General features: G+C 39.5%; 2 protein-coding genes across 2 annotated transcripts in view; one reads left to right on the top strand and one right to left on the bottom strand.

The window, feature by feature from the left end:
* Positions 1 to 3279: 3279 nt before the first annotated feature.
* On the top strand, positions 3280 to 8960 carry slc22a6l (solute carrier family 22 member 6, like). Its single transcript, XM_047378565.1, has 11 exons — positions 3280 to 3644; positions 3809 to 4199; positions 4312 to 4415; positions 4537 to 4691; positions 5014 to 5182; positions 5279 to 5402; positions 5493 to 5608; positions 5693 to 5907; positions 6514 to 6622; positions 8139 to 8342; positions 8487 to 8960. The coding sequence occupies exons 2-11, from the start codon at positions 3813 to 3815 to the stop codon at positions 8578 to 8580; spliced, it is 1677 nt and encodes a 558-aa protein (XP_047234521.1). The 5' UTR covers positions 3280 to 3644; positions 3809 to 3812; the 3' UTR covers positions 8581 to 8960.
* A 2998-nt stretch (positions 8961 to 11958) lies between these two features.
* Positions 11959 to 22425, bottom strand: part of nrg2a (neuregulin 2a) — a 115286-nt gene continuing 104819 nt past the window's right edge. The window contains exons 10-11 of the mRNA XM_047378918.1: positions 22192 to 22413; positions 11959 to 17012 (exon numbers count right to left, since the gene is read on the bottom strand). Coding sequence (XP_047234874.1) covers positions 16358 to 17012; positions 22192 to 22413 — 877 coding nt within the window. The 3' untranslated portion in view covers positions 11959 to 16357. The remainder of the gene's footprint in view (positions 17013 to 22191; positions 22414 to 22425) is intronic.

Here is a 22425-nt window from a genome sequence, read left to right as displayed (position 1 = left end):
GCTATAACAATAATGACATCCCATTTGCCGATAATCAGCATCAGCTTCCACAAAAACAGCGGCAACCGCATTGGCAAGCTTTTACGGACGGTCTGCCACCTTCTGGCATCCTCGCGGAATCCCGTGCCACGGTGCGGCAAGCTGTGGCAGTTCCGGTGGCAGCTTCGGTGGCAGGCTGTGGCGGAACTGCCACAGCCTGCCACCGGAACTACCAGTTCTGCTTGCCACTGCCACAAATTGAGCTCGGTCCTGCTGCAATTCAATCAATTTCTCGGCACGTTTGCAATGTAATGCACTGCAGACGTGCACAGCGCCTCCCACCGAACAAGATGGGTAGCTCGGTCAGCAAGGAGCTGAGGAAGGGCGGCTGCTGACGTCACTCTTCTGCGCCCGCAGCTCGGAATGCTTTTTCGTTTTCGAGTTCTGGGCAGTACTTTGCGGGCAGACCACGAAAACGAAAAAGCAATGTCTGCTTTGTTTTCTTTTTGATTATGGCATAAAATGTGCAGTCATGAAGAAGAAAATGCAAATGCAAATAGGATGATTGATTACTGATTTTATTTATGGGTTAAATAATGCAGCCACATTCTTAAAATGAAAAAGCATTTCTGGAAATGCTTTTTCATTTTCAAATTTTACATTTCAAATTGAATTCTGGTATCTATTTGCTGGGGCATATTTTGAAAAATAAATCTCAAATGTCTTTTTCTTTTTCATTTTAATTAAGTGAAAGAATGAGCAGTGTTGAAGAAGAAAATTAAAATGCAAATAGGATTATTGATTACTAATTTCATTTATGAGTCAAACAATGCAGCCACATTCTTAAAATGAAAAAGCATTTCTGAAAATGCTTTTTCATTTGAAATATGGTAACGATTTGCTTCCATAATTTTAACCCAAATCATTCTTGTTTAGTAATCCAGATTATTGTTTTTTTAACCTACACTTTGGTATCCTTAATTCAGACTAATTGACTCAAAATAAATAAACTGAATTGAATATAATGTCACAAACCATCCATGTTAGGATAACTGGTGACTGAAAGTTAGGAATGTGTGTCTTCTTGATTGTCTGTCTCTGTGCTGGCCTGGTGATGGACTGATGAATGGTTAAAAGAGCCAAACACTGTATGTCTTGAATCACAGGGCATATTAAATTAAGGGGGGATATCATGTCTATTGTCCCTGAAATGTATGTTAACACTTACACAATAAATGTGTAAATGTAAACATATCTTTGTGTGGACCTTGGAACCTTGTAGGAAAAAAAATCTGTTGTACTAACATACTGTTGAATTTACAGCTGAAAAAGTTAAAAAGATAATCTATGTTTTGAAATATGTTGGCATGCCTAAAAATGGATGAGAAATGTACTTAAGTGGCATCCAGATGGTGAAGCATTGTAATGAAGGTTTTTTTTTTTTTTTTATCTGCTTTGTTAGGTTTGGAAAACCATGTCTAACAATGCAGGACTTTGTGTTTGTTCATCGCATAAAATTAGCTAAAAAAGACTGGAGTTTGTGGTTGCAAGGTGACAAAATTTGAACAGATTATTGGAAGGTAAACACTTGTGCAATGGGAAAATGCAGTTTGAACTGGTCTTATATAACACAGTAACATATAAAGTGGACCTAATGGGACACCACAGCTAGTTCAGCAGGCTCCTCCCATAAGTCTTCCTCCTTAGTTGATGCTTTGCTGTCGTGTTTAAAAAAATATTAACATTTGTCTAGAGGTTAATTATTTTCTTTTCTTTATCAGAGAAGGATTGTTTTTTTCTACGAATGCCCTTATTATAAAACATCCCAGAAAAATCTCCTGGGCATCTCCAGGATCACATTCATGAGCTACTTAGTCTCCCATGTCTGGTTAGTCATTCAGCCTTGAACACTGAAAGCTGTAAGGCCCGTCAAAATGTTGAAAAATCTTCTGTGTGAAACATTATGGCTGTATCTCTAGAGTTTTCTGTTAGGAGGAATTTGTTCTGTATTTTCCCCCATCTGTTTCATGCCCCTGTTCTTTGAATAATGAGAAATTAAAGAAAATATTTTATCTCTCTTCTGACTGTTTTTTTTATTTTTTATTACAGAATATTTCAAGTAAGTGAATTGAAATGAGGAACAAATTTGTTTTTAATAAAAAAACGTTTTGTTATATTTCTGTGTTCTTTTTCAATATTTTCCAAAAATATCTTCTTGTGCATATTTTCTTCTAGTACATCTTGTATTGAGCTCCATCCATCTCCCCATCAACTATGGCAAGTTTTTAAGTCACTGCCAAGCGAAAGCCTACCCATAGCATGACGCTGCCACCACCATGTTTTGCCATGGAGATAGTATGTTTAGAGTGTAGCAATGTTTTCACAGAGCTTCATTGTGAAGGGGCTGAAAACAAATGCCTGCTACATTTTGTATAGATTTCTGTTTATAAAAAGATATGATGAAAGTCCATGTAAAGGTTTATTTCTACTCCACACATAGGCAACTCTTGGTGTTGGTTGTGGCTGTTAAGTAATAAAATGGTAAAAAGAAGCTCTTTTGCGAAGCACTATATGTCATGGTTTTGCCTTGCTTCCAGTTTTAAATATATTGATGAAAAAACAAATATTCTGAAGAAGGAATAATCTAGCAGCTCCACTCTGTTCCTGAGTCAGACAGCTGAAAAAACTCAAATGTTCTTGTTTAGCTTTGGTGCACCTGCAGCTTCATTCACTCTGGCATCTCATGCTGATCATTACATAAGAGAAAGAATTCCTCAAAACTAATCAGCAAGAAACTAACAAAGCTGAAGTAGCTCTCATTTAAGTTACATTTGGATCTAATATGATATATTTTTATCATCAACTTAAAATCATTGGACTTCTTTGAAGTTTTCTATAATTTTCTTCTTTTATTAAGGTACAGTCAACAAACCAAAGAACAGTAACTTGTTGAAGGAGGAGGAGAAAAGGTCATGGTGTTAAAGAGTATTTGAATAGTTGAATATTGATCAGCATCTTTTGCAACTTACACCAATCACTCACTCATTGTTCAATCACTCATTACTTCTTTTCCTCTTGTTTAACTTTAATCCTGCTAACTTGTTGGAATTGGTAATCAGAAACAGCAACAACAAAAATAGGAAAGAAAAACGTCTTTTGGATGACCACATGTGTACGCACATGTGCCTCTGCCTCTCTCTCTCTCTGTCACACACACACACACACACACACACGCATGCACGCACGCACACACGCATGCACGGATATACACGGTGTCATTCATATTTTGTAACCACTAATGGGTAAAGAGTTTTTCTCAGTGCTCAGAGGAGAAAGAGCTGAGGTTGGTCAGGGCTGCAGACTTGATACTGGAGTTCTTTCAGATCAAGATCAGCACAGCAAGAACTCTGTACTTTACCTCGGTGCTCAAAGAGAAAGCTGCTAATTCCGGAGGTTAAGAACAAGAGGAGAAATCTGAGAGCCGATTATGGATTTAAATATGGTGCAGTAACAATCCAGGTCTTTCTTTACAGGCTCATTTTTTTAAACATTTCAAAGGACTTATATGGGAACTTTGGATGGAACTGAGTTAGTTTTTCCATACTATACATTATAAAGCAACATTTTTTTTTATTTTCTTTAGAAAGCAAAGGGCAATCCAACAGGTGAGTTTGTTGTATTTCTTATTATTTAACATTTTTAATTAAATTTCCTTTATTGATGTCACAGATGCCTACGCAACGCTTTCTTTTTTATGCATCTACTTACGTTAAAGAAGCAGAACCCAATGTTTAGAATGAAGTCACATCATGTTATTGTGCTTGTGCAGAAGGATGGCCTTTGCAGACCTCCTTGAACAGGTGGGCAGCACAGGTCGCTTCCAGATCCTGCATGTGATGCTCCTCTGCATCCCCGTCCTGCTGATGGCCAGTCACAACCTGCTACAAAACTTTGTGGCCATGGTGCCCCCTCATTACTGCAACGCGGATTCCAACTTGTCTCAGTCCCAGCTGAGCCCAGAGGAGATTCTACTGATCACAGTACCACTCAGCAAAGCAGGGAAACCACAGAGATGCCAGCGATATGTTGCTCCACAGTGGCACCTGCTGGATACAAATGGGACTTCCACTTCAGAGGAGAATTATGATGGATTCCTGCAGGGATGTGCTGATGGATGGTCCTATAACATGACGGGAATGACCTCCACTATTATATCTGAAGTAGGGCTGCATTTTTCAGACATTATTGTGATCATGTGGGCTTTCCATGAGCCAGAAAAGATTGTACAACACATATACATGTTTACCTTTTAATGTATGTTTCTGTCTTCAGTGGCATTTGGTGTGTGACCTGCGTTCCTTAAAGCAAATGGGACAAACCATTTATATGGGAGGTGTGCTCCTGGGGGCTCTAATCTTTGGAGGCCTTTCAGACAGGTAACATTCAAAGCTCCATTAGTAGTTCTAACTTTATTGCTTCACCTGCTAATTACAAAAATGTTCAAAACTAATAAAACCAGAATTTCATGCATTTCTAAACATCACTTTTCTCTACTAGATATGGCCGCCGCATCCTCCTAATGATCTCTAACCTGCTCATGGCAGTTTCAGGAACGTGTGCTGCTTTCTCACCCTCCTTCCCCCTCTTCTGTCTGTTCCGGTTTGGCTGTGGCATGGCTCTTTCCGGCTTGGGACTCAACACCTTCTCACTCAGTAATAAAGATTCAGTTAAAAACACGAAAACAACAGCAAGAATTGATTTGTCAGAGGCCTAAAACATACACTGTAAACTAACTCATCAGACACACGGCTGAATACTTAAGGGCATTAGGATAACATGAGGAAGAATGTCAGTTAGCATTATGCAAATATATCTATCCTTAACTATATCCATAAACGTTTTACTACTTTTGTGTTTTCTGAATTTCTTTTTATATTCTCTACATCAAACTAATCATAACCTTTTGAATTTAATGTAGCTGTTTCATGATATCTGTGGAACAACAAAGTTTTTCTTTAACTCTTTCACATAAAGTTGTGGAGTGGATCCCGACTCGTGTCCGAACACTTACAGGAACAGCAACAGGCTATTGTTACACTCTGGGGCAGCTGATCCTGGCAGCCATTGCCTACTTCATCACGGACTGGAGGTGGTTAACTCTGGCTGTGTCATTGCCCTTCTATATCTTCTTCCTTATTTCATGGTGAGATACCAAATACAGACATGCAACTGGAATTGAGCGGTTATCTAAAAGCAAGTGCAAAATCAACAAATAAAATAAACATATGGACATTTTCAGGTGGTTTCATGAATCCTCAAGATGGTTAGCGTTAAACAATAAGCCTGAACAGGCTGTAAAGACTCTTAAAAGTGTGGCCAGGTTTAATAAGCGCCATGAGGAAGGTGAAAAGATTGATGTAAAAGTAAGGCAAAGTTGTTTTCTCTTTTCAATAGAAAAATGTGTTTTTATTCATAAAATGAGCGTGCATTGAAAATATCTTCTTTATGCATAGATGCTGCAGGAGTCTATGAAAAAAGAACTGTCGTGCTCCAAGAGGACCTACAATGCCCTTGATCTGTTCCGCACCCTGAAAATGCGCATGATGATTCTCTGCCTCAGTGCCACTTGGTACACATCCTGATTTTTCTATAAAAAGACATGAACAAAACTCATGTTTAACTAATCTACAGTAATAACATGTCTCTTTCTCAGGTTATCAACCAGTTTTGCGTACTATGGTCTTGCTATGGATCTCCAGAAATTTGGGGTAGACATCTACTTGATACAAGTAATATTTGGAGCAGTCGACATCCCCGCTAAAGTGGTCATTACTGTTTGTATGAGTTTCATTGGACGCCGGCCATCACAAAGCGGCGCTCTCATCATCGCTGGAGTCACCATTCTGATCAACTTACTGGTACCTAATGGTAGGTGTGGAACACATTCCTTATGCCAGAGTCATAATGTTTATTGCAAAGGGCTTTACACCTCTTGAACATTTTTAGACATTATCATATTACAACCAGAAAATATTTTTTAGGATTTCAATTGATAGACCAACACAAAATAGTGCATAATTGTGAATTGGCAGAAATAAAATCCATTTTTTTACAAATAAAACCTGAGAAGTGTTGTATGCATATTTGTTCAGTACCTTGCTGTCTAAGACTCCTAAATAAGAGCCACCAACTGTCTTTATAAGTCACCTAGTGTATAGAGTACATCTGTGTGTAACTTAATCTTGATATAAAACCAGATGTTCCAGGGCGGTTTCAGAACCATTTAGAGAACATAATTGAACAAACAGCATTGTGAAGACCACGAAATAAAGCACATTGTGTTATAAAAGTAACACTGCTGATGAGCCTGAGTAGACCAGCTTCACGCTGAAACATGGTGGTGACAGTATCATGCTGTACGAATGAATGAAAGCAACTAAAACTGTCTAAAACAAGTTTATTGTAGACTTTTTTTTATCGTGCTTAATAATAAACTAGCAGAGTTTTCAGATGTTAATGATTTGTATTGTTTAGATAAACAGACTGTGCGCACCTGTCTGGCAGTGTTGGGAAAAGGCTGTCTGGCTGCATCCTTTAACTGCTGCTACCTTTATTCTGGAGAACTTTTCCCAACCATCATCCGGTGAGTTTTATTGCAGAAAAACTGAAACTGAGTTTACTGAGTCTGAATTCTACTTAGTTCTAATTAGGGCTTGCTTATTAATCAGATTTGTGTGTATTTCGGGACTAGACTTCATGTTGAGATTTTCTGTGACAGACCAACACAATGCATGATTTCCGAAAATCTGAAAACTGTGTTGTGCAATTGTATTGAGGTCATGCACTGATCTAAACTTTTTTATTGTGGTTGTCCTGCTGGAAGGTGAACCTCTGTCCCCAGTTAGTTGAAGCCTTTTTTTTCTTTCAATATTGCCCTATATTCAGTGCCATCCTACGTAGCCCGCGAGGGGACATGGGGGATTTTTTTTTCTTTTGCGTCCCCACGCAGTACTTTTGCGTTTGCTCGCTAAAGTTGTTAATCACCTTGAGAAAGCTGTGCACTTTGGAACAGCAGCACAGATGACAAACATCTCACATAACAAACAGCACTGATATGGCATTGGTATGGTTTATTTGTCATATGCAGGTTAACACGCAGTCAACAATGTAATTAAATGCTTACGATAAGACGAACCGTTCAATTCACTATAAAAACAAAAGTGGCGTGCAAAAAACGTATACATCATGCAGCAGTAATTAGCAAATAAAGTGTCACAGATGTGGTTTCGTGCAGTATTATTGTCCAGAGTTCAGCCGTTTGACAGCTTGTGGATAATAACTGTCTTTAAGTCTGATTGAATACTTTTATTTATGGCCGATTTCAAAATAAAACTCAATAAATCTCAAAAACGGGTCTCCCACAAAGTATTGCGAGATAACGCAAAGATAAATGCATGAGAACGCAAAAGTATTGCGAGTGAACGCAAAAGTATTGCGTGGGGATGCAAAATAAACAATGTCCCCTCGCGGGCTCCGTACCATCCAGCATGTTTTACTGTGGGGATGGTGTGATGTGTAGTGCTAGCTTTCCTCCACACATTGTTTTGAATGTAGTTTAATTGTAGTCTCACCCGATCAGAGTACCTTTTCCACATGTTTACTTTGTTTCCTACGCAGCTTGTGGCAAACTGCAAACAGGAATTCTTATGGTTTTCTTTCAACAGTTTCATGTGGTCATCTTTCCAAAATTAATACTCCGTTAACAGCTTCTCCAGCATGAGCTGTGGATCTTTGCGTCACAATAGACCTCTTTACTGCTTTTCTAATTAATGCTATCATTGCCCGGTCTCTTACTTTAAATAAACGGCCATGTCTTGGTATGAAAAAGTTTGCAAGACACTATCTTGAGCTAAATGTCAAAGATATCCCCTATTTTACCCTGCATGCATTGTTACAGTTGTTCATTCTGTCCGATTTTGAAAGTCAAATTTTGCAGGTCCAGTAAAGAGTAAATAGTTACTTTAGAGCATCCTTTGATGGCTTTGACTAGACAAAAATGGCAACACAAAGGCTGCACAGTTTAATTTAATTCTTACTTGGCACTGTAACAAGACCACTGATTATGTTTGGACTGTGTAACTATGACTTTTTCTCATTAGTCAAAGCGGCATGGGTTGGGTGTCCATGATGGCACGTGTGGGAGCTATGGTGGCCCCAATGGTCCAGCTCACAGGAGACTACATACCTTGGCTGCCAGGTTTAATCTATGGAGGAGCTCCAATTCTCTCAGGGATTGCTGCAGTTTTTCTTCCGGAGACTCTGGGCACACACCTACCTGACACAATACAGGATGTGGAGGACAGGTAAGATCAAGTTCTCTGCATATGCACATGATGTGACTTGCAAAGTTGAAAATTAAGAACAGTCTTGCAGAATATACACACTGCACTTTGAAATGCAGAGAAAAGGGGGTTCATTCATTTTTGCGGTCTCTGTTTTGAACTCAGGGGTTCTGGAAAAAGATCCAAGTGTCAGGCATCAACAAAGGAAGCAGTGATCTTGCAGGACACTAAGGTGGATCTCCTCAAACAGGCTGTCTGAATTCTCTGCATGCAAACCTGAGGAATGTGCTGACACTCATGAAAAGGAAGTTTGTACTTTCTGTTGTTTTCTCACCTGTATATTTGATCTTTGCAGTTTATTTTGTGTTGTTTTAGCTCAGAAAATGGATAGGCAATGTTATCTTTAAAAAGGTCAGTAAAATAATCTGAAGGCAGCAGAGAATTAAACCTGTTTGTTGTTGAAACAGTAGCTTTGAGAAATTTGGGTTTTGTTATGTTTTATAATCTACATTCTGTGTAAAATACATTCTTTATTCAAGGTTTCAACTTGCTGACTCTACTTTCATTGGTGCTGTTATAAATTCATATTCCTTTGTATGTACCACCTTGTATTTTTCATTAAAACGAACACATATTCTACTTCTGAGTTTGGTCTATTTGAGTTTGGTCGTTTTTTGAACTACAGCAGATATTTACTGAGTAAAAGCTGTTAAAGTTTGATTTAGTCTTATATTATCTAACTCAAACAACTATGGAAGTCCAAGAGAAAACGTGGACCACAACAAGAGCTAGAAACTGAGTAACTACCTCTTGCTGATTACACTTTCACTGCATGTTTTCCAACACTTTTTATTTTTGCTCACATACAATTTGTGTGCAGAATGCTTTTTTCTTCATAATTCTATAAAGACTACCTTAATCTATAAACACAGTGTCCTTCAAACATAAAACTTTCCACATTTTGTCACATTATAGCCATAAAGGTCAGTATGTTTTTTTGAGATTTTACTAAACCAACACAATGTAGTGCAAAATTGTGAAGTGGAAAGAAAATTATATAAATTTTCAAATAAACAAAATGACGTACATAAGAACTCAATCATCTGAAATGAATACTGTGTAGAAATAGCAATTACAGCTCCAAGTCTTTTGGGATGTGTTTCTAACAGCTTTTACACATCAAGACACTGAGATTTCTGCCATTTAGATTTTCAGAATAACTCAAACTCAGTCAGATTAGATGGGGAACATCTTTGAACAGCAATTTTCAAGTATTTTGTAGATTTTCAGTTCATTGCAGTTCTGGGCTTGACTGATTCCTTCTGTCACCACCGTGGTTCACCCAAGTGGATGATGTGTTCACTATAAAGGGTAGAATTAGTTTTGTGACACACAAACAGTTTGGGGTGTAAGGTAAAATTCACCTTGATTCACACATTTGCAAACAATGACTTCTTTTGGCCACTTTTCCATAAATAAACTCGAACAGACTAAAATGGAATGGAATAGAAAGCCTTTATTGTGACTGTACAAATATACAATAACATTAAAAGCTGATCCTTTGCAGTGTGGAAATTTTGGTGTATAAAGCAAGAAACATAATAAATTTCAAAATTAAGTATGCAGCATATGAATAAATATGATATATTGCACAGTGGTTGGTAGAGGGGTAGTCGGGGGGGGTTATGGCCTGTTCTTTAGCCTGCTGGTTATTGATTTGATGCACCTGTAGGGCATCCTACAGGTGCATCAAATCAAACAGGTGTATCAATGGGTCAAACTGTCCAAGAGGGTGGGAGCTGTCCTTGGTGATCATGTGCTCTGCTGAGGCAGCGAGAGGTGTAGATGTCCGTCAGGGGGAGGAGAGGGCAGAGAACGATCCTCTGTGCCATCTTGACTACGCTCTGAAGCCTCTCCTTGTCCACCTCAGTGCAGCTGCCGTACCACACTGTGAAAGAGTATATCAGAAGGCTCTCAATGGACAAGCAGTTGAGGTTCAGCAGATTTGTAGAGTGTATGTTTAGGGGTTGTTTTTGAGGCAGTTGTTCAGGGCAGCATTAGAAGAGGGGTGTTTTGAGCAGCAATTTGAAAGGTGAACAACATTTTATTACCTCTCAGTTGCCCTCCGACTGAGTTTTGTATTGCATGTGCATTTTTTGCATGTGCAGTCAGTGAGTAATTGACGCTCTCCTGGAACTAAAGGGACAGAACATTTTCCTCCACTCCACATATGAGAGAGTTTCCTGGATTTTAATTGGTTTTATAGAATACAGGACTGTTTGGTGTTGAAGGAAGTGCTAGTGGGGCTTTTGGTGATGGTGGTAGACAACTACAACAGTTGAGACTCTCAAGATAAAGTGCAAATCATCGCCTGTTAAAAGATTTTTCCTCCTGAACTGTGGATCTCATAAGGTCTATCAAAGTAACAACAGGCCTCTTGCTGCTTCTCTGATTGTATTGGTTGAACCATCCTCTGCGAGATGGAAGTTCTCCACAACCTTATCTCGGTCCTGTCTGCTGTCTTCATTATGCTGTTTTCACTAATGTTCTCTAACTTCACAGAGCAGCTGTTTTTAAAGTCAGATTAAATTACAAACAGTTGTAGTCTGTTTAGGTGGCATCTGAAGGCAATTGGTTGCACAAGATTTTAGTTAGGGATGTTAGACTTAATAGGACTAAAAAAAAATAGAACACCATAGGACACCATGCGCCATTTCTATCACATAAAATCCTAACAGATTTATGTTGCTGTTGGTGGTTGTAAGAGAAAAAGTTCAAATGTAACCCTATGGTAAGTTTCAGAAGAGAGAGAGTCCATTTAAACAATTTTTGTGTATGATTTTATATTTTCTTTATTATTTCCTGTCATATTTTTCTGTTGTTTTTTTTTGTTGGTTTCATTTCAAATCAAATGGAAACCAACATGACTTAAATTCTGGAAATAAGACTTAAAATGTGCCATATATGCCAGAATCACGAATACTGAACTATTTTGTGCATATTTTCTTTTTAATATGACTAATAATTGAATCCTTACCTAGAATCAGTTGGTTTATTTTCTTATGAACACCAGCTCTGCTTTTAGTGTGCATTAAATATTATGGACCAAAAATACAAATCTCCCCACATGCAGAAGGCCTGTTGGCCAGACTTATGTTTGCTTTGTCTCCATCTAATGGAGAATTTCTGTTAATGCATTAGAAAAACCAAACCAGGACAATCTGCAGAATACAGCTACAGGCTAGTGACAATGCCATTGATCAGTTAGTTAAAATGTTAAATATACTCTGCATTCACTTCTTTTTCTAATCACTCCAGTGATAAATATGTAGAATGTTCTTTGTTAGCGTTATGGATTCAATTTATATGTTTGATTATTTATTAAACAGTCTGAGAAAACATTCTTCACCTTTTTGAAATGAATTTACAGTGTTTGGCTCTTGGTTTTGTATATCTGAGACCATTTAACTATAATTTAGAAACCCCCGGCTGCCATATTAAACAGATTTCCTTTCACCTTGAGTTTTTATGTTTGCACTCCTGAGAGGAGCAGCAACATGCCAGAAGAGAGTTCGGCCTTCGGGCTGAGATTCAAAATGAAAGAAAAACGTTTTTCATAAATAACTACAACATAAAATGATATGAATAAAGATTTATTTTTCATATGAACACTTGGATTCATTTTTGCATTTTATTTTACAATCTATGACAGCCTCGCATGTTTTACTTGTTTATTTTTTCTAGCATATTTCAGGAATGACATGAGAGGGGGAAAGGATTTTTTTTTTTTTATTGCTGAATGTTAAATAAAATACACTTTCACTGACTGGAAAATAATTGTCTGCTGCTTCATTTTTTCTTCCTTTTTTTTTCAAGTATCCATGCACCCATCTAACCTTGACCACAAGGACATGCAGAGGAGAGGTGTTCAAACATTTCAAGCGAGGGGGGGGGTCAGGTGTGGGGGGTCATAAAATCAAAGAAAGAAGAGACTGGCAGGACATGCCTGGTACCATATCAATTATGTGAGAGGATCAGCAAAGGGGAGGGGGTATCACATTTACACTAGAGGTGTGGAGTCATCTCTCGCCTCATTCAGACATACAAAATTAGACCCAGAGGTAAACCTGATGAAATACCTGGAAACTATGATGGAGGTGTTACCAGAAACCTTTCTCTACAACAATACCTCTGTGCATTTGCTGTAAATTGCAGATCAATCTTTTTTTGACAATTGTGGGTCAATATGTATGGGGCAATACAGCATTCAGCTGCTCTTTCAAAAAGAATAAAAAGGAACAGACCAAGTGTGATGTATTATTATTCACATTTGCTTCTTACCATGTCCATTTAAAGTAGAGATACACCGATCATTATTAGAGATTAGTAGCCTTTTCTTGATTACCTTTCATTCCTTGAGAGGTCGTTATTATTTATAGAATGAAAGGTGACATTCTATAATGTGTTTGAGAGAATAGATGCTGTAAAACAGGGATTTACTGTTTTAAAACAAAGACAAAATAATATGGAGTGGCCTTGTTAAGATGATTTAGGCTACTTATATAAGCACTTAGCATGATTAGTGCCCCTAGCATTATTAGATATGAACACCAGTCTCTGTGTGTATTCGCTAGTGAATGTTAACCATTACCTTAACTCTGAGACGCTAAAATTAAGAATATTTGCTGCAATAAGTTCAGCCTTCCTGGTATGTAGAGGAAAATTTGCTCTTTTGCTACTGTAAAAATGCAGTTTTGTCAACCCCTCAAAAGGAAAAGTAGCTATTAGCTTGTCATTGTCATCATCTAATTGACATAGTTTGCCATGTGCATATATTTGTAACAGACACTGTGGAAGAAAGAATGTTTTGGGACATAGAAAAAGTGGGGAAAAAACGAACGAAGATGTTCAGAATTAAACGTTCTGTCAATTCTTGTTCTTTTTAATTGTCATATATCGGACCCTTTATCCAGACATGGGACTGAGAGAAACAAGCTAAAAGAGGCCATTACAGCCTGGAAGCAAATGGGGCAAAATTTTCCAATTCTGTCTGCAGCTTGGACGTACTATTGAGTGAGGACTGGGTGACCAGTGAGTGCTTTGGAACACAGGCCCATAAAGCACCTGCTGCTTGCTGAGAAAAGCAAAACCGATATGAGCTTTCATGTCTACATCTCCAACGCTCTCCAGTAACACCCAAAACTAGCGAGATTTGTCACTCATCTTTTAAAAATAATTAACAGAGGGCTCTGTGTACTAGCTAAATGTTGAACAAAGTTGCTAAAGTGGCAACACTGACAAAATACCCCAAAGGCTACTACAAACTGATGTCCTGTTGCAGACAGCTTCTTGTAACAGAAAAAGGCTAAGAAATGTTTAAAAGTGCAGAAGTACAAGGTGGTAAGGAAGCAAAATGACCAGCATCTGGAGAATGCTAGCGCTTTAATGCTGTAGCATGAATGATCATGTAACATGCCTCTGTAGAAAAGTTTCCTTTTATATAATCTTTTACATTCAAGTTCTTCCTCAGACTTTATTCTTAAACTCCTTACTGATAATGAAAATAGCTAACCTTACCACCCTTCAGTAACAATTCAAAACAGGAGTTAGAAGACTTTTTCATCATCTCCATTTGTTTTGTGAGTAGTGAGTAGTACGTAGTGAGGGGGTTGAAGCCAACCACTTCCCGTTACGTTCTCTGACTCATCAAGCAAGGCAGTCAGAGCGATATATCAGTTGACTTAGGAGAGCTAGTATTTAGTGTGTGATGTAGCGATTATAGATGATCTGTATGCCAAGGTAACTGGTGCATTTAAGGCAAAACCTCCACCATGCACATAGTTTCTTGCCATAAAAAAAGAGATCCCTGGAATTCAGCCAAGGATACTTCCTGAAAATGTGGTGATGCTTGAAAAAAAGAATAAAGCTGAAAAGACATCATGCACCACTGACATGTTTTAGACAGAGACACATTAAGTCTAACACTCTCTATTGACCTCTCTATTTGGTTCTGCAAAGTTGGTTTGATCTTTCAAAGCTCATGTTGGTGCGTATCACGAGCTTGATTTGAGTTTTATGAATGATCAGAAGCAGCTCAGGGATGGCCTGGTCTTTTTGGGATGTAACTGTTTTGCTGTAGACCTTTTACTCTTCTTCTCCAACAGCGTGCACACTGAAATGTTTAATTGTCAGGGTGACCTGCTAGTGCCTACAAATGATGTGTTCAATGTTTGGAAAGAGATTTTTGAGTTCCTGACTGACCAGTCACCGGACTAGGTTAGTTTGATTCTTGGCGCATCTCTACTTTGAATGAGGATGATATTGATAATTATATGAACATCTTAAAAGAAATGAAACATTTACATATAAATTGAACATGATAAAATTTGTCAAACAGACAAAGCAGTACACAGTACTACTGGAGGAGACAGTATTTGGAAGTATGTGTGTAAGGTGGAGTGGTCTAAACACACCTGTGTCTTGGACACAGTTATTCTATGGGCAAGTGAAGGAGAAAGCCTCCACAAATGGATAGATGTCTGCATAATGGCTTCAGAAAAGAACTCAGATATGTACTCATTTGTCTCATTCTACACTACAGGCATTACAGAGATTTTTGCACACAAATCACACTACAGTCACCTCTTAGAAAATAATGTAATCGAACAGCAAAATATAAAGTTTGCATATTTTTGCATTTTTATGATCCTCTATAGTTTTCACACCTATTTCATTACATTGTCTTTACTCTCCTCCAAACTAGCTGCTTCAACCTGGCTTTCCTTTTGTTTGCAAGGGAGGGGTCAGGGAACTGATAGACTGTGTTAACCTCCAAGTCCTCAACTTAGGAGAATCGTCGTCTTAGGAAGACCTTACTTAAAGAAGAGGACGGAGGAGAAGTGAAAGTGGGTGTGAGGAGGAGGGGAATATGTGGAAATCCTGAGACACTGTGTGGCCTTCAACATGAGCCACAGAAACAGAATGGAAACAGAATGTTAATGACATGTACGAGGAGAAGTGGTTTTGAGTGAAAACAGATGATATCTTTTGTTTTGGTCTCCAATGTAGGTATCCCTCCATCTGTGCCAAGCAGCTAAGTGTTTATTGGCCTCGTACAAGACTAACATGAATAAAAAAGCTGCAAGGAAAAAATTTTAAAATCGACAGAATAGGGGCAGGCTCGGGGTCACATAGTTATAAACACATCATTAAGCAATGACCTGCGTGACACATCCCCACCTCACTTGACAACCAACACAAGAGGAAGGAGATGGGGGTGGGGGGTCATCATTGCATGCTCTCCTGAGATCCACACATTTGATCCTACTACACAATATTCACCTAACAATCAAAAATACATGCCAGCAAAGTTACACACACAAACACCCACTCACACTGATTCATTTGTGGGCACACTCAAACCAAACACCTCAACCTTCTTTCTGCATTTCTCGGGGGAACACATCAGTCAGAGGATAGAGATATTCTATATTGTATTTATCAGGTGTTCTATTCCATCCCAAACCACCAAACCCTACAGGACGAATCATATTAATGTAAACACACACTTTATGTTGAAGTGGTTTATATTGAGTGACAAGGAAGAGGTTATGCTCCAGTGGGGACAGACTTCTCAGAGAATGTATTTTTTGGAAAGAAAGTGAGACAGGAAAAAAAATCAGACAGAACAAAAAAACATAAATGTGTATAAAAAAATGAGGCGTCCATATAAGAAAGGCTACAAAACCTCCACTGGCCCTCTGGCATCAGCAAACAGCAAAAGGCACCACAATATTACTCTATTTTTTACGTTGTGAAAAAACTGGCACATCTTTTTTTATGCTGTAAATCAAAATGTACATATAAATAGAGTTTTCCCTATAAAAAATTCTTTGCTGTTAACTAGTAGACAACTTTGCTAAAATGAAAATAAATATTTCATTTGTTTAGAATATCTGTCAGTTATATAAAATAAAAATATTTCTTATAGATGCAGGTCTATACTATATTGATTTTTGTTGGTTCATCATCACTCTTTAATGGGGCGTACTGTCCGGTTTGGAGCGCGACTGTGTAAGTCTTGTATGCATGTTGCCACGCCCACTGTGCCACCCCGATGAGTGAGAAGTCCGACTGTCCACCGGCCTGTAGATGGTGGAGGGTTCGGCGTTCATGTTCTGCATACTGAGGAAGGGAGTGCTCTCACCGTCCTCCTCTGACTCGCTTTCTGTTAGGCAGCTTCGAGATCCATAGTCTCGAGATGCCTCGTATCCACGCGGTGCCACGTGGCCGTTCAGTCTGGATCTCCTCCAGCGCCGGCTACCAGTTTCACCGGACCCACTTGTCTTTGGTTGCTCCCGAGAGGAGAGGTACTCCTGGGTGGTCTCATAGTCTTCTTCCTCAGCCAGCCGGTAGGGGCTGGAGGGTAGGCTGCCCCTGCTGTCCTTTTGGTAGGTGCGGCGCTGCTGTCGATAGGGCTCCTGGCACTGGGCGTCATGTAGGGGCACCTGGTAGCGGCGCAGCAGCGGCTGGTCATCCTCCAGAGGATATGGGTTGTGGACAGCAGGAGGGAGCGACATGGCATGGCTGGCATTGGGAGATGTTATCTGGAATGTAGGCACCTGGGGGGGCAATGAGTAATGGAAATCCACCGGGGAGAGGCGGGCTGGTGTTGTCAGGGCTGACACGTACCTGTTTGAAATACAGAGAGGAATTTACAGGTTATTGGAGAAAAACAAATACAGGGCAGAGCAGGAGGAGCGAACAACATTTTGATAACTAAACACATATCACCCTGTCAGGTTGAACAGATACTTGAATACTGAGTGGGTGCAGGTAAATTTCCATGGATACACAGTTTCTGTGTGCATGGAGCAAACTATCAACAAGTTAAGGTACATGGTAAACATAATTTTCTTTCCTTCTACAGAACTTTTACAACATGTTCAAGACTAAACATGCTGTAGTTGGGTAACTTATTTTGTTTTTACTGCTCAAGCTGGCTTGATGTGTAGATGATGAAATACAGGTCCTTCTCAAAATATTAGCATATTGTGATAAAGTTCATTATTTTCCATAATGTCATGATGAAAATTTAACATTCATATATTTTAGATTCATTGCACACTAACTGAAATATTTCAGGTCTTTTATTGTCTTAATACGGATGATTTTGGCATACAGCTCATGAAAACCCAAAATTCCTATCTCACAAAATTAGCATATCATTAAAAGGGTCTCTAAACGAGCTATGAACCTAATCATCTGAATTAACGAGTTAACTCTAAACACCTGCAAAAGATTCCTGAGGCCTTTAAAACTCCCAGCCTGGTTCATCACTCAAAACCCCAATCATGGGTAAGACTGCCGACCTGACTGCTGTCCAGAAGGCCACTATTGACACCCTCAAGCAAGAAGGTAAGACACAGAAAGAAATTTCTGAACAAATCGGCTGTTTCCAGAGTGCTGTATCAAGGCACCTCAGTGGGAAGTTTGTGGGAAGGAAAAAGTGTGGCAGAAAACGCTGCACAACGAGAAGAGGTGACCGGACCCTAAGGAAGATTGTGGAAAAGCACCGATTCCAGACCTTGGGGGACCTGCGGAAGCAGTGGACTGAGTCTGGAGTAGAAACATCCAGAGCCACCGTGCACAGGCGTGTGCAGGAAATGGGCTACAGGTGCCGTATTCCCCAGGTCAAGCCACTTTTGAACCAGAAACAGCAGCAGAAGCGCCTGACCTGGGCTACAGAGAAGCAGCACTGGACTGTTGCTCAGTGGTCCAAAGTACTTTTTTCGGATGAAAGCAAATTCTGCCTGTCATTCGGAAATCAAGGTGCCAGAGTCTGGAGGAAGACTGGGGAGAAGGAAATGCCAAAATGCCAGACGTCCAGTGTCAAGTACCCACAGTTAGTGATGGTCTGGGGTGCCGTGTCAGCTGCTGGTGTTGGTCCACTGTGTTTTATCAAGGGCAGGGTCAATGCAGCTAGCTATCAGGAGATTTTGGAGCACTTCATGCTTCCATCTGCTGAAAAGCTTTATGGAGATGAAGATTTCATTTTTCAGCACGACCTGGCACCTGCTCACAGTGCCAAAACCACTGGTAAATGGTTTACTGACCATGGTATCACTGTGCTCAATTGGCCTGCCAACTCTCCTGACCTGAACCCCATAGAGAATCTGTGGGATATTGTGAAGAGAACGTTGAGAGACTCAAGACCCAACACTCTGGATGAGCTAAAGGCCGCTATCGAAGCATCCTGGGCCTCCATAAGACCTCAGCAGTGCCACAGGCTGATTGCCTCCATGCCACGCCGCATTGAAGCAGTCATTTCTGCCAAAGGATTCCCGACCAAGTATTGAGTGCATAACTGTACATGATTATTTGAAGGTTGACGTTTTTTGTATTAAAAACACTTTTCTTTTTTTGGTCGGATGAAATATGCTAATTTTGTGAAATAGGAATTTTGGGTTTTCATGAGCTGTATGCCACAATCATCCGTATTAAGACAATAAAAGACCTGAAATATTTCAGTTAGTGTGCAATGAATCTAAAATATATGAATGTTAAATTTTCATCATGACATTATGGAAAATAATGAACTTTATCACAATATGCTAATATTTTGAGAAGGACCTGTATCCTTCATTGGAAATGATGCAGCTCAAAACATAAAAGGAAGTCTCCCAGAGAATTTGGTTATCTTGTCCCTTTTTTTATTTTGCTAACAAGTGGTTCTGATAATACACATACATTATACTGATGTGCATTTGACATGCATAAAAATGAAATAATTCATCTCCATATTAATTTTGCTGCATAGGAAAGCCTGTCACCCTTGCAGTTAGCAGATAGAGTAAATATTCACATCTATTTGTATTCATATGACTATAGGCTGGACTAGAAAAAAAAACTCTCAAGGACATAAAGTGGAAAAATCTCTTTGCTGTCACACATGTGAGAAAATTATCTTTAACTTGATATAGAGCTTTAAATTGCAAAAAAAGCTTGGTTACAAAACAGGGGAAGGGAAGAGCTGTAGGTATGTATCTATGCTCGATAAAATAAAAACAAAAAAACACACATATCTTTTCTCCCCTTTCTCCTGCAAATGCTAGCAGACTTATTTTACTTCTTAAACCTGCCGTTTGATTCTGTTTTCATGATTTACATGTGTTTCATGGTTGTTCCATGTTGCTTCTTTAAGAGCGCATGTTTCTAGGTATTTATGTGGCACTTTTTCTTTTAAGAGCCTCTTGGCCAGGTCAGGTGTTTAGATGTAAAATGACTCTGAAACAATTTACCTAGTAAAACAAAAAACAAAAGAGGGAAAAATATTTGAAACTCTAATTTTTCAAAATCTTAATTTAACCTACAGTACAGACCAAACGTTTGGACACACCTTCTCATTCAAAGAGTTTTCTTTATTTTCATGACTATGAATATTGTAGCTTCACACTGAAGGCATCAAAACTATGAATTAACAGATGTGGAATTATATACTGAACAAAAAAGTGTGAAACTGAAAATATGTCTTATATTCTAGGTTCTTCAAAGGTTTTCCAACAGTCTTGAAGGAGTTCCCAGAGATGCTTAGCACTTGTTGGCCCTTTTGCCGTCACTCTGGGGTCCAGCTCACCCCAAACCATCTTGATAGGGTTCAGGTCCGGTGACTGTGGAGGCCAGGTCATCTGGCGCAGCACCCCATCACTCTCCTTCTTGGTCAAATAGCCCTTACACAGCCTGGAGGTGTGTTTGGGGTTACTGTCCTGTTGAAAAATAAATGATGGTCCAACTAAAGGTAAACCGGATGGAATAGCATGCCACTGTAAGATGCTGTGGTAGCCATGCTGGTTCAGTATGCCTTCAATTTTGAATAAATCTCCAACAGTGTCACCAGCAAAGCACCCCCACACCATCACACCTCCTCCTCCATGCTTCACGGTGGGAACCAGGCATGTAGAGTCCATCCGTTCACCTCTTCTGCGCCACACAAAGACAAAGATCTCAAACTTGGACTCATCAGACCAAAGCACAGATTTCCACTGGTCTAACGTCCATTCCTTGTGTTCTTTAGCCCAAACAAGTCTCTTCTGCTTGTTGCCTGTCCTCAGCAGTGGTTTCCTAGCAGCTATTTTACCATGAAGGCCCGATTCACACAGTCTCCTCTTAACAGTTGTTCTAGAGATGTGTCTGCTGCTAGAACTCTGTGCCGCATTGACATGCTCTCTAATCTGAGCTGCTGTTAACCTGCCATTTCTGAGGCTGGTGACTCGGATGAACATATTGTCCGCAGCAGAGGTGACTCTTGGTCTTCCTTTCCTGGGGCGGTCCTCATGTGAGTCAGTTTCTTTGTAGCGCTTGATGGTTTTTGCAACTGCACTTGGCCACACTTTCAAAGTTTTCCCAATTGTTCAGACTGACTGACCTTTATTTCTTAAAGTAATAATGGCCACTCATTTCTCTTTACTTAGCTGCTTTTTTCTTGCCATAATACAAATTCTAACGGTCTATTCAGTAGGACTATCAGCTGTGTACTGTATCCACCTCCTGCACAACACAACTGATGCTCCCAACCCCATTTATAAGGCTTGAAATTCCACTTATTAAACCTGACAGGGCACACCTGTGAAGTGAAAACCATTTCAGGTGACTACCTCTTGAAGCTCCTCAACAGAATGCCAAGAGTGTGTGGAGCAGTAATCAAAGCAAAAGGTGGCTACTTTGAAGAACCTAGAATATAAGACATATTTTCAGTTATTTCACACTTTTTTGTTCAGTATATAATTCCACATGTGTTAATTCATAGTTTTGATGCCTTCAGTGTGAAGCTACAATATTCATAGTCATGAAAATAAAGAAAACTCTTTGAATGAGAAGGTGTGTCCAAACTTTTGGTCTGTACTGTAAAGCCACATGCATCTAGTTTTCATGAGGAGTATCCAGGATGTAGAAAGACTTGAAACGGGTTTTCTGATGCTAAGCATAACCAATTCATCCTAAAGCCACATATTTGGCTGAAAGAAATATTGTGAAGACTCTAAACAGCTGTAAATGTGGATTTACAGGCAATAAAGGACATTGTTGAAGTGGAATTTAAAACATCTGTGTATAGTGAGGAGGGCCTTTTTGTTATTTTCCTCGTCTGTTATTAGTTCTGCTTACAAATACATTAACTTTATTTTCTTTACACTCAAATTCAGCTCATAGTAAAGCCATAAAAAAATTTGTACCTTAAAAACATATTTCTTGAATAAAAACCACGTGGCAGATATGAAAACATACTATTTTCGAAATTCTATTGAAACACTGAACAGCCATGCAGAAAGTTCATGCTAAAGCAACAGCCCAGTGATTTAGGAGATAAGGCTGTTAGGGTTACTGTCTGTCGTGCCTGGAGCTGTATGAGATGATTGGTATCTTGGTGTCTATAGTATAAAGAAAAATGCACGGGATAAATACAGACTGCAGCAGAGTTGATGAAAGGCTAATTTCCTCCGTTGTGAGCCCGTCCCTTTTGTGTTAACTTGAGCTTCACCTATCTTTGCGACGAAGTTATCTTCATTATGATTGTCACATGATTTTCTAAATAGAAATAAATACAATTCAGGATAAAAATAGCCTCCAGAACTACATACTGGTGAGGGAATAATGTTCCAATATCTGCAAAAGCAGGGTTCTGACTAACATTAGCATTTTACTGACTCTTGCCTTCTTTTGCATATTTGAACATCATGCCTGTTGCATGTCAGTTTCCACTGATTGCCCTTACAGGCCTCTTGAGGAGGACACAAAGCCAGCAAAGAGGGGAAACTTTTCAGTGTTTTTATTACAAACTAAGAGCCAAATTGGCCAGGCAGGCCCTGATTCCTACCTGTCGCTGTGCGGCGAGTCTCCCAGCGAGTCGAACGACTCCCCGTACTGCAGCCCCGGCCGATGGGGATCAGAGTAACCACAGTGAGCAGCTCGCCACGCCCGCGCCTCCATGCATGCAGGACTGCTGCATTTACTGGTCCCCACGGATGATGACATCATTCCCGGCGAGTCAGAGAGGAAACTTTCAGAACGTTCCAGGCTCCATGTCCGTTCCTCATGTCTGTCATATAAA

The sequence above is a fragment of the Girardinichthys multiradiatus genome, chromosome 11 (genome assembly GCF_021462225.1).
Source record: "Girardinichthys multiradiatus isolate DD_20200921_A chromosome 11, DD_fGirMul_XY1, whole genome shotgun sequence".
Taxonomy (NCBI): domain Eukaryota; kingdom Metazoa; phylum Chordata; class Actinopteri; order Cyprinodontiformes; family Goodeidae; genus Girardinichthys; species Girardinichthys multiradiatus.
This window is presented reverse-complemented; position numbering and strand designations above follow the sequence as displayed.

Excerpts from the sequence above, each read along its gene's own strand:
- slc22a6l (XM_047378565.1), top strand. The coding sequence starts at position 3,813 with ATGGCCTTTGCAGACCTCCTTGAACAGGTGGGCAGCACAGGTCGCTTC. Across the intron at positions 5,403-5,492 it reads GTGAAAAGATTGATGTAAAA|ATGCTGCAGGAGTCTATGAA; the intron begins GTAAGGCAAAGT and ends CTTTATGCATAG. Across the intron at positions 5,609-5,692 it reads CTCTGCCTCAGTGCCACTTG|GTTATCAACCAGTTTTGCGT; the intron begins GTACACATCCTG and ends TCTCTTTCTCAG.